Below are 12,796 nucleotides of genomic sequence, written 5' to 3'. Positions count from 1 at the left end.
CACCTTCAACTCAGGTCAGACCTGAGAAGCCAGCAGTTCTTTGGGCCATGGATGTCTTTAAATGGGGAGTCAGAGGCAACATCCCCAGAGTTATGGAAGTACAATAGCTGAGCTATTGACCAGCGGGGGTGAAAATATTGATCTTCATACCGCACAATTTTGAAAACCATAACCCCCCCAGTGTTAATAAAGGCCGTCTGTCTGTGTGTCGGCCTGGCCCTTGTGTGTTTCTGTCCAGACTTTTACCTGTCTTTCCAGAAGTAACAAAAATGTATAGAAATTAATTCTCAGCTCTCACTTGTTCTACACTCAGTCCACAAGAACAGTGAATTGTCTAAAGTTGTAAACAATCCTTTCAGGACACTGATCAATTCATTTTATCCGTATTTCAATTTTTGTTTCCACACATATCCGTTTTTCAAAGTTTATTTCCACGCAAAACAGTCTACTTAATCTCTTGCAGAATCAACCTGTTAACCTGACTGATGATGTTAAGTAAAACTGTCACACAATTGTAAAGAGAAGACTGAATGAATTTTACTTCAGTCATGTAATTTACATTACTAATTATAGGTGTCACACTGTCCGCCTCACAATTCTGACGGTGAGGGTTTGAATCGAAGCTCCTGCCTTTCCATGCAGAGTGTCATGTTCTCCGCGTGCTTGCGCCAACATTGAAAAGCACGCATGTTACGTTCATAGAAGATAATCAATTGTCCATAGGTGTGCATGTGAGTATGAGTGGTGTATTTGTGTAAATGTGCCCTGCGATTGACTGGCAACCAGTCCATTGTGTAACCTGCCTCTCTCCCCCAATCAGCTGGCATAGGCTTCAACACCTTTTGGAATCTGAACAATGAGCTGTATGCAATAAAAGCTCCGGCTGGTCATGTGACTGTTGAATTATGTGCAAGCTATAAAAGACGAAGCTTTGTGTGAGAGTGGATTGATCCTGCCTTATGTTCCCTGTGTCCACAGGGTGACATCAGGCCACATAAAGGTAATGTCGTAGCAGGAGTGATATAAAGAAACAATTATAGCTAGTAATAGGCCGGAAGAGGCATGGCTCCTGTCAGTCAGTGGGGGGAACGGTAAGGGAATTACAATAGCGGGCATAAGGTGCTGTTAGACAAGGAAAATATTGATTTTTGGATCAAGCAAGAGACTGCACAATGAATTTAGACGTTAGCAAATCAGTTGGAAAAGCATGGGGTTGTTTATGTGCTGCCAGCGATTCTCTGTTTTCCTGCAATATATCAACGCAGGGCACTAGCAATCTCTGCAACTCATCTGATATTTTACTTTTCTTCTCAGTATTGTTCCAATGTTTTAAAAAAAATAACTTTGTATGCCTTCGGTTCATATTGCATACCTGTTGGTGTTTTGTCCCTACGATGTCAGAATGTTTTGCCCTCTCCATCGAGGCTGTGTTTTGTATTATTCTCAGTTAAATCTTGTAGTGTTTAGCTCCACAAAGCCAGAGCAGGCAAACTCTCTGCGTCACTTTGAATTATTTTGTTTTCAGCTGTAACCATCAGGATGACGACAACTATAGAATGGAGTGAAAATAATGAGGAGAAATATTCAGTCAGACTGTAATGTAAATGTAAATGGGACAAAAAGTGTTAGCAAGCCATACACAGGCCAGAATAATGAATACCGCAAGTTTGCCCCTGGCTGTTGTGGTGGTTGTCAGCACTTAAAAGAGCTTGTTATTTAGAAGAACGCTGCTCTCCCCATTGTCTGTTCTCGGTACAAATATTATTTTCTGAACACAGAAATGGATGCTTTATGGATTCCGTTACGATTCCAGCGTCCCGCTGGCGGGACGTTCATTATATATTTGATATATATATAAAACAACTTCAAAACATACCCGGGCATGTTATATATGGTTAGAAAATGGAGTTTCTGGAGATTCGAATGATGCCAAACATTATAAGATACAATCATATCTGCAGGCTCAGCGAGCATTTAAGTCAAACACTTGCAAACACACAAAAAATACGGAACTCACCATTTCAGCCTCATAAATGTCCAAGACAATCAGACTAAAGCATAAAAGGTATCAAAATGGAGAGGTCTGCTTCCTGGTGTTCGATTGATTTCACTTTATCCAATAAACTAATGCTTACTGGGTCACAAGTTCAACAACAGCCAATGAACAATTTGTACATAAATAGTACCACCCCTCCATATCGATGATCCATCATTTGTGCCCATCACAACCAAACTTGCTAACCGTGTTGAAGCATTCCAGAATAGCAGCCTTTTCCCCTACGTATGTGACATGGCATACTTTTGGTTCGCCTGGACATCCCCTTAGTAAAACTTGTGGAAAATCCTCATTTTCTGTCGTATTATGTCAAATTTGAAATGGAATTGGGGAATCCTTTGAGCTGTAATCCTGTTGTATTATTCTATTATATTATTCTGCTACATTAATTTTCCAGGCATATATTTGGCAAAAAAAACCTAGGCGGACATAAAATCCGTCTTGTTTTGTGTATTCAAACTTCAATTCAGTGCCAGTAGCACTTAGCAGATTCTGAGGAGAAGAATTCAAAGTGTTATCTTCAAAAAGAGACCAAAACTATGCTGATACTCCAAATGGTTCAAGCACAGCTTCAAATTTACTTTGGGTGCACCTTTTTAGGCGTTCAGGTAAAAATGTCAGGTGGATTTGTAGAGCGTTATGAACTGCTGCATCACTTTCATGCATCAACCTAGTGCTTAAAGCGGAAGTCAACCCAAAGATTTTTTTTTTTTCAAGAATATGCTCCCAGCAACGGTGGTCGACTGGTTAGCACGTCCGCCTCACAGTTCAGAGGTCGCGGGTTCGACCCCGGCTCCGGCCTCCCTGTGTGGAGTTTGCATGTTCTCCCCGTGCCTGCGTGGGTTTTCTCCGGGCACTCCGGTTTCCTCCCACATTCCAAAAACATGCATGGTAAGTTGATTGGATACGCTAAATTGCCCCTAGGTGTGATTGTGAGTGCGGATGTTTGTCTCTGTGTGCCCTGCGATTGGCTGGCAACCAGTTCAGAGTGTCCCCCGCCTACTGCCCAAAGACAGCTGGGATAGGCTCCAGCACGCCCCGCGACCCTTGTGAGGAGAAGCGGTACAGATAATGGATGGATGGATGGATGCTCCCAGCAGGCCCACTAGTTGAAACACGGCATTCTGATTAATTTTTGCGTTTGTGGAATATAAATTACACAGCAACATGTACTTGTTTTTCTCCATCTCTGGGGGCGGCCATTTTGTCTTCTGTCGACTAAAAATGACATCATAACTGCGCACAACGACCAATCACGGCTGTTTTCTGAATCTGAGCCGTGATTGGACATTGTGAGCAGTTGTGATGTCATTTTCAGTCGACAGAAGACAAAATGGCCGCAACCAGCGATGACTAAAAACAAGTGGATTAACACTCATTCCACAAACGTAATATTTATCAGAATGCCGTGTTTCAACTAGTAGGCCTGCTGGGAACATATTCTTGCAAAAAAGATGTTCGGGTTGACTTCCGCTTTAAGTCTTCGTCCACCTCTAGCCTTGATATTGTGATCACCCTTTTCACAGCAGCCCGTTTGACGTACAATAGTAAGATCTAGTGAGCAGGATTTTGCAAAAAATGTTCAATTGATTTTGATATGACAGCGTACAGTGATATTGACTAGTCAGCTTGTGATAATGCAATAGACCCTTTTCATGTGACTTCCAGTCGGTCTCTTGGAGTTATTTTTACTTCAGCTACCCACAACTGTGAATGAAATAATATGTAAACAAGTAACAAAGGCTCAAGTCACAATAATTGTGTACAACTGTTTTGATCATGAATAGGATCTAGGTGCAAGTATAACAGCAGGTTATGGTGCAGGGTTCTTTTTGTTAAACTGTCCAAATCATGCTAAATCAACTTTTTTTGGTTTGTTTTTTTGTTTAGCTTTTAGCTATGTTAAAATGCTAATTCCTCACCAAGAACACCCCCAAAGTGGTATTTTCCTCGATTCACCTATCTCAGAGCATTCCTGCTCTTTCCCTTACTCTCAGCACCAGCCCCTTCCAATCGAAGAAAACAACTGGGTCCTCACTTTTCTACATCACAAAGTGAGGAACAACCCCAAGACCGCCTCTGAAGACTAAACGCACTCCCACTCTCTCCGAGGCACCGGAGTTGGGGACCAGTGAATCTCGCCTGCCTAGCAACAACAACCGTTCATTTTTTTGTGATGTTTAGTTCAGAAAATGTGCAAGTGGTGAAAATTCATGTTTCGCTGAGAGAAGTTTAGCATATGTGTTTTGTTGTGTTGGCAACACGTCTTGTTGTTTTTGCTGAGTAATGCTATTTCCGAGTGCGTTGAATGCATTTCGGGACGGGAGGAGGGATCGCAAGAGCAGTTAGGAGTGCGTACATTATGCTACTGAGAGTAGTTTGTCCGTGTATACGCTTTGCTTCAGGCTGTTGTTGCTCTGTTTTGGTGTCGGCTACTGCCCCCAGTAGCCGTGTTTGTGATTTATAAAAAAAGGTGAGATAAACAACTAATGTCTGACATCATGGGCTGTGCATGCGGCGGCCCGCTTTAAGAGGCGGGGTTTTAGTGAACCAGATGTCTGACTTCTGGGTTATAAAAATAGCCACTAAAATAAGTCATATTTCATAAGAAATTAGATTGCCATTGTGCCGAAAGTAATATATAATCATATATATGCCTATAGTCGATTGTGGGAAGCTTAAACATAGCATAATATGGCCCCTTTAAGAGTATTTAAGACTGGAATAAAATGCTCCTGATTGGGAGGGTTGTTTGGATCTGGGTGCAGGCTGCAGGCAGACAGGAAACAGGATTTGAGATGATTTGAAGGAAGCAAGATGAAAATAGGATACAAAGTAGCACAGATAATGAAAAGCATTTCTAAACTTGAACTTCATCACTGACTGGGTGCAACTATGGCTATGTACATACTGTAGACCACTTGAGGTTTTTCTGCTGAATATAAATATAGGAATATAAATATGATTTTTATCCAGCGAGACTACAATCTGGATAGCTCATCCATGTCATCAAAAAGCAAAAAAACAAAAAACAAAAAAGATGCATTGGCAGAGGAAGGGTAAGAAAACACAGTGGTGAAAAGACGATATTTTCAAATTGATAACTATATTATGGTCACTTCAAGCACAAAATTCTTGAAGTTACCACAAATGCAGCGGGAGTGAGACCTACACACTGATGTGTCATGACAAAGCGTTCAAGATCTGGCATTGTGGTGGACTTGCTTAAAATGAGTAGCTGCTGATTAGCTGGATGAGGTGCGGCTCCTGTCCGGCTTTAACTGGCTGTGCCCACACACAATAATCACATAATGTACACAGAGAGAAAGGAGGCTGAGTTTGTCAATGCTTAGATGCAACATTTCTCTGGCATCTTAAGGCGGTGGACAGGCATTGGGTGTACTGCTATTGGCCTACGAGCCGGGATCGAACCCACGACCTCTGAGCTGTGAGGTGGACGTGCTAACCAGTCAACCACTGAATATGATTCTTTTCTCTAAAATACAACTGTTGAACGATATACCAAAGACGTACAACATGGTATTTTAATTTGGCTTTGCAAAGTGCGCAAATCATTTTGAGCCGTCGAGCAACTTTTTAAAGTAAAGCTACGTAAAAGTCCGTCTTTGTGACAGTGACTCTCCTCTAAGTTTGGCTACAAAGTGAATAAGATGCTGCCACAGGAAGTAAATAAAATAAAACTGAGTTGACTGGGTTAATTTTTTCTTAATTCGTTGTAACATTTAATCTCCATAGTTAAGGCTTTAATTTTGACATTCCTAATTCATTTATATTTATATATATATATATATATATATATATATATATAAATTAAATTGTATCTATTAAATGAACACATTTTGAACTCTTAAATAAAAATCGCATTTGACGATCTTTTTCAAATGAATTAAAAAGCTGAACTTAAATGATCCATCTAGCAAACAAAATGCCTGAATTTAAAAATACAGTGGAAAAAGCACTATTTCACTGAACAATGAAATTAAATATTTGCAAAACAACTGCCTGAATATTTACTTGACCTTGTGCTCCTGAACCTCTGCGCACAGCGTCTGCAAATCAGGGCTGTAGAAAGTCACTTTCATCTATATGCAGGACTGTTAGCTGCCGTCTTTTTTGAAAAAATCTGATTTATTGTGTAAGAGTTCATATTACATTATAAATGCGACTGAGACGACTTCACTCACGACGTAGTGTTTACGGAAGTAAATGTGGTCCACATGTCCACCCTGTCAGGGCATTTCTAGAGTGGAGTGGTAGGAGGTAGAAATACAGTATTTGGGGGGAAATGATGAGGTGAGGCTTTTGGATCTCATTTCATGGAGACGTCACTAAAGATGATGTCACGTCATAATCTGAACTGTGATTGAATTACTACCATCACTATAGTTGCTTCAAATGCTTCAAAATGGATTAAAGTCAAATATAAAGTCAATACTGTTAGACAGAAGATTTGATGTTTAGTCTGAAGCTTAGTGACCAAATGTGTCTTGCAGAGGTACGCAGATTTTTAGGTACAGTTTGATGCGTTATCATCAATACAACTCTGTGTAGTTTTGTCTATGATAAAATTTAATGATATCAAGCACATAATAAGATAGTACCTCACAAAAAGCACGACTATGGAGCCCAGGTCAGTGACCAGCATCAAGTGAGTAGAAGAGGTTTGTTGTCCTTCATAGTGGCTGCTAGTAAGACTGTGGATGGCTTGATGCTTCTCATCATTTTTACGAGAGAAAAAATAATGCTCCTCAGGCATCAGTCTAGAGCACTTTATTTGTTCTCACTGCACCTATTAAGTTATATAATCACACATTTCATGGATTGTATAGGCCCACACTGGGTCTTATAAAACATTTGGTGGTTAGATTTTTCAGAATAAGATGCGTAGCTAGGCTTGAAATGCGCAATATGTTTCAAGGCTTACCCAAGGCCGTTCAAAGTCCACATTTAGCGCGTCACATTACCACACGTTGAAATGCAAATGGCAAATGCAGAGCTGCAGTGTCACTGAAATCACTGAACACTAACCTGTTAAGACCCTATCCCACTGAGCGGCAAACAATTGCAAGTGTTTTCGAAGGCAGCGAATGTTGCATTCATGTCAGAGTTCGTCAAGGTTCGTTCTATGTCGCAAATGTTCGCAAAACGTTCACCAGACGTCCGTCAACAGTTTTTGTGATTTTTCTGGTCGCTAGGGAATTTTGAACATTCTCCAAAATTGCGGCATGAAAAGTACAGGCAAAGGTCTGCCGAACGCCTGGAGAACGTTTAGCGAACATCTGCGACCTTGAACGAGTCCTGACGTGAAGGCGCTTTTCTCTACCTTTGCAAACATTTGGAAATGTTTGACCGCCGTACGTAAGTTTAATTTAGAAAAAGGTGAGTTATGGCATTTAGACCACTTAAACTGTTTTTGTCATCAGTTCCAATTATGTACTGTATGTGAAAATTGTTTCTCGCCAACTAAAAGTGAGAATTTGAGAAAATGAGCTAGATAAAATCCTTCAAATCCTTCTTGAGGATTATCTAACAAGTGAATCATGTAAACACCTGAACTGAAATTCATGATAAAATAAACACCATTTCAACTGTGTCCTCTTGAGGGTGTCATTTTACTTTGACCACTTGCAAAATTTGTACTAGTATAAAAAGTATTTGTCTAATTCCTAGTTAGCTGGTCTTCTAAATTCATAGACGCACAGCCATGAAACTACTGTGTTGCATGCTAAAATGCACGCTGCTCAAGTGAAGTTACACAAAGGCTTTTTTTTTGCTCAGTGATAGAAATCCCAAAACCCAAATCCATGGCCATTGGGACCGTGTGGGAGTATCCTTGAGCAAGATACTGAAGCCCTAGTTGCTCCTGATGCTGCGTCATCAGAAGGTGAGCGCGAAAATGAGCGCTATACAAGTGACAGCCCATGTACCATCAGTCTTTTTCATGCCTGATGTTTTTGATATAAGAAATGCTAAGTTTATATTTGTTCAAAATTGCCCCACTGAAAATCTTTTTAGACAAAATACAGTTTCCTGCCATGCACAATGTGAATTTAAAACTTAAAAACTGTTGATTATATAAAGGAAACAAATTCGTTTTTGAGTTAAATATATCAAGTAAAAACATCGTTCATCCAAATGCCCGATTATTCTAGAGAATTGTCTGTAGGATGCTCGAATATTGAAATACATTTACAATACATTGCCTTACATTCAACCTCGCCATTATTTTGTCATATTTCTATTGTTTTGTTAAAAAAACCAAAAAAAACGTTTTTTCATGTCTCTGGGATTAACCTGAAAAAAATCGATCAGCTAATTTGCTCCTCAAAGAAAAAAGGTTATTTCGAGCCTCGATGTTTTGTTCAAGCAATCATTTATTTTCCTGTGATTTCCTTGTAATTGCGGAGTGACTAATTTCCACTATCATTTCTAATCTATTTTTATTCAGGATATTTGGTACCTAGTGACACCTTACAATGTTTTGATATTTCTTTGCTTCCTGCACATGAAAACAAATGCTGGGTGTATTGTAATGTTGAAACGGAAACGTGGAGGAAAGCTCGGTATAAACAATTTCTTCTCTCCAGTTGGAAGTAATGAAGTGCTTAGAATGCTGTTGTCTCATAAATAAAACACTGTGTTGCTCATGACTATTTTCTGTTGTGCTTTGTACCAACATCTTTACTATAGTAGGGAGTGATTTTTTCCCCCCCAGACATTGGTCACCAACTGTGTAGATTTTTCATTGCATGATTTAAACCTCCGTTATGCTTTTCTACAGCGGTGAAAAATAGTTCATTCCACAATGCATTCATTGCTTCAATGTAGATTTTGGCATGAATATTTTATGTGGTATGTGCTTCTTCGAATTGAACAAAATAGCAATTTAATTGTGTTAAATTAGCAAAGCAAGCCTCAGTATTGTGGAGGATAAAATGTACTTTTTTCTTCATATTTGATGTCTTTTGTTTTTCGGTGTTTTCTTTATCTCCGAAACCTGTAACATGGATCCATATGTCTATTTTAGAATGATTTGAGTCATTCATCTGGTGATTTCTGTTTTCCATCGGGGCTTAATTTAATTGCAGCACGGGAGCAAAAACCCTAAATTGTCTACTAACTATTGGAAATGTCCTAACTACTTTCATTGCGATTATTTAACTGTGCGCTATTATTATAGAACCTAGAAAGCTACATTTAAAATAAACTGAAGCAACATATATAAGGATAAATAGCAAATAGTGTATGTAAACCCGAACAGTGACTTTGATGTAAAAGTATTATTTAAGGATTACAGACAAATTCTAGTGTGGACAAGAGTCATTAAGTCACAAAATATGATAATGAAAGGAAGGCTACTATCACTGGGGGCCTTTACAAGAGGTTAAAACCTACAATGTTCTCCTCTCGTGTTCTAGGAGGTAATGTTGGTGGAGGATGAGTCCACTTCTTGTTACTGCCTAATGGACTCCACAAGCTGCCACCTGCTGCTCAACCAGCCAGGTTCATACGCCCTGGTGGGCGAGCCCCTAACACAGGCTGCCATCAAGAGGCTGAAGCTGGCTGTGTTCGGGAACATGGAGGGCACGTCCATGAACTACAGCCTGCGGGTGTACTGTGTGGATGATACGCCACATGCCTTTCAGGTGGGGAAAACAAAAGATTTTGATGCACACATCCATCAAACAAAGAACTGGTCGAAAATTGCTGGGAAAGATGACGTTCAGAGCCCTCTCACTGGGTGGCGCTGTTTACAAGTAGTCACTTTTCATACTATGGTATTCATGAGAACTAGTTCTAACATTCACATTTCTTTATATTGAGGCAATTGAACGATGGGATTTGAATTTTGAAGGCAGCAGCCTTCTTTATAGGCAACATCCATGCATCCATCCATTATCTATACCGCTTGTCCTCACAAGGGTTGCGGGCGTGCTGGAGCCTATCCCAGCTGTCTTCGGGCAGTAGGCGGGGGACACCCTGAATTGGTTGCCAGCCAATCACAGGGCACACAGAGACAAACAAACATCTGCACTCACAATCACACGTAGGGGCAATTTAGAGTGTCCAATCAACTTACCATGCATGTTTTTGGCATGTGGGAGGAAACCGGAGTTCCCGGAGAAAACCCACGCAGGCACGGGGAGAACATGCAAACTCCACACAGGGAGGCCGGAGCCGGGATCGAACCCACGACATCTGTACTGTGAGGCAGACGTGCTAACCAGTCAACCACCGTGCCGCCCCGGCAACAACTCAAACTTCTGTTATTAGGACGTATATTTTCGTAATCCAATAATGGAGAGGAGAAATTCCCTTGATTTGCTATATGAAGGGGCAATTCTGTCTTAAACGACTTCCTCCTCACATCAAGGATTCACATTCACTCACATTGTTTTTTTTAAATGTTTATTTTGAAAAGATGACAAGTAAATGGTACTTTTTTTTTTGAAAATAAAATAAAAGCTAACCATTCGGGTGACATTCTAAGAAATTACACTAGAATAAAAAATACACTAACAATAAAGAGCTCTTAATTTTGTAAATTATTAAGACACTGAAATCTTTAAACACTCAGCAGCACATCTAAGTATTCAAGTTAAAGATAAGTTGTCATTACAGTACATATACACTTTTTGTGATGAAACAAAATACATACAATAACAGTTACAATTATTGCTAACTGTATTAAAACTCTTTTTATAATGAAATGCAGTAACTTTAAAGTCTTTATGAAATTATTTACACTTTTTAGTCATTGAAATCTTTGAATGTTCAACAGCATATTGTAACGATTTGGTTTATCTGTGTTAGGATCGGATTTGTGTTTTGCTGAGTTGTGATGTTTCCGAGGTTCATGAATGCATCGTATGGCTAGCGAGAGAAGCAGCGGAGAACGAAGAACAGAGCTGTTTTGGGCTAAAAATACTGCTTGCTTCCTCTTCTAGAAAACATTAAAAGCCGGATGATGTCATTTTAAGTGCTCTTAAGTTAGACGTGCTAGCTACAGCATAGTCGCCGAGCTCATGTAGCAATGTCGGCACACAGCTTTGGGACTTATACACGCACCTTTCCCCATCCGCGATTTTAACGGGACAGCCAGAATGTTCCCAAACAGGAGAGAGCAGTGTACGGGGGACCTCCGAGCTCTGGCTTGTTTGCGTATGCCATTATAATGCCATTTATCCATGCATTTATGATTTATCACTGCTTCTTGCGTCCTGGCTCCTTTTAGTGCCGCCGCCCTCCTCTCCCGCGTGCAACAGTCAATAGCACCCGTGCGTGAACTCGCGCTAATAAGTGGTCCGAACCGAACATGCCATACCAAAACGTATTTATACACCCATGTGTACCGTTACACCCCTAATATATATATATATATATATATATATATATATATATATACACACACACACACGCATATGTATACACACGGCCGTGAGCATTTCTCCAATGAAAAATGATTCGATAGACATCTCAGTACAGTACATTTTAAAGTGGACTGATTCAATTGCAATCGATGCACTCACATCTTATAAATCAAAACCAAATTTCCGAACTGGTTTTTCTTACACACCTAATGTAGAGCATCCATTCTTCTGTCAATCAGGGATTGTTTTGCTGTTGTGGATTGCATGCCGAACTTGGACAGTGTTTAATAGTCAGTAACTGTTTTGTAGATGGGCGGCACGGTGGACGACTGGTTAGCACGTCCGCCTCACAGTTCAGAGGTCGTGGGTGTTCTCCCTGTGCCTGCGTGGGGTTTCTCCGGGTACTCCGGTTTCCTCCCACATTCCAAAAATATACACGGTATAGGTTAATTGGATCTAGTCTAAATTGTGTGATTGTGAGTGCAAATGTTTATTTGTCTCTGTGCCCTGCGATTGATTGGCAACCAGTTCAGGGTGTACCCCGCCTACTGCCCGATGACAGCCGGGATAGGCTCCAGCACACCCGTGACCCTCGTGAGGATATGTGGATTGGATAATGGATGGATGGATGTTTGGTAGATTTCCTGGTGAGTGGAAATATATCAGTGGCAAAATAAATACATTATTGTTAATTATTTTGTTACAGCTAAACAGATTTGACACCGAGAGAAAAACCTCTGTATTATAATCAGTACCAGTCAAATGTTAATCGATCGTTACTTTATCATGTTTGACTTGATTTGTCTTTCTGCAACCCATATTAGAGGCGTTTTAAGCATTGAGGTCCCATAAGTGAACATCTGGGAAATCAGGTTTCTCAAGGTCCCTTGAGAGACTTAACTAAACAGGAGTGCTCAGCCCTGAGACTCATTCTTCCCTGCGACCACCATTCTGTCATGTCACAGCCATCAGTAGCAGCTGGCTTTCTGAATTTGGTTTATGCCTTCCAAGCAGATGCCAGACGTGTGTGCATCCCTTGGGTTCTTGTCTGCCTAACACCACATCTCTGTCGTGTGTTCCCAAGCTTTAGTAATCACACACTGCTTTCTGATTCTGCACAAAGCCTGATTTAATACAAACACCTGCAAGGGGAATGTTTTTCTGAAGTTGTGACAAATAAAGCCTGATACTTTGCATTGTGAGGAAATGTCTTTTTGGACCGCAGTCTCTTTGAGAAAAAAAGACAAAAACGCGATTCCGCCTTAATTTGATTTTCAAGGCTACACTATTCAGATACTACAGTATTACAAAAAATACCATACAGCAGTTTGCCAACCTTCTTGTCCAT

At 40.3% G+C, this 12,796-nt stretch overlaps 1 protein-coding gene across 2 annotated transcripts in view; it reads left to right on the top strand.

Moving 5' to 3' along the window:
* unc5db (unc-5 netrin receptor Db) overlaps nucleotides 1-12,796 on the top strand; it is a 278,526-nt gene that overhangs the window by 241,112 nt on the left and 24,618 nt on the right. For both annotated transcript variants that reach the window (XM_086030435.1, XM_086030436.1), the window contains exon 13: nucleotides 9,496-9,723. In XM_086030435.1, coding sequence (XP_085886561.1) covers nucleotides 9,496-9,723 — 228 coding nt within the window. The remainder of the gene's footprint in view (nucleotides 1-9,495; nucleotides 9,724-12,796) is intronic.

The sequence above is a fragment of the Filicampus tigris genome, chromosome 5 (genome assembly GCF_054856515.1).
Source record: "Filicampus tigris isolate MCC_2025a chromosome 5, RoL_Ftig_1.0, whole genome shotgun sequence".
Taxonomy (NCBI): Eukaryota; Metazoa; Chordata; class Actinopteri; order Syngnathiformes; family Syngnathidae; genus Filicampus; species Filicampus tigris.
Note: the sequence above shows the minus strand (reverse complement) of the source record. Positions and strands in the feature narration are given on the sequence as shown.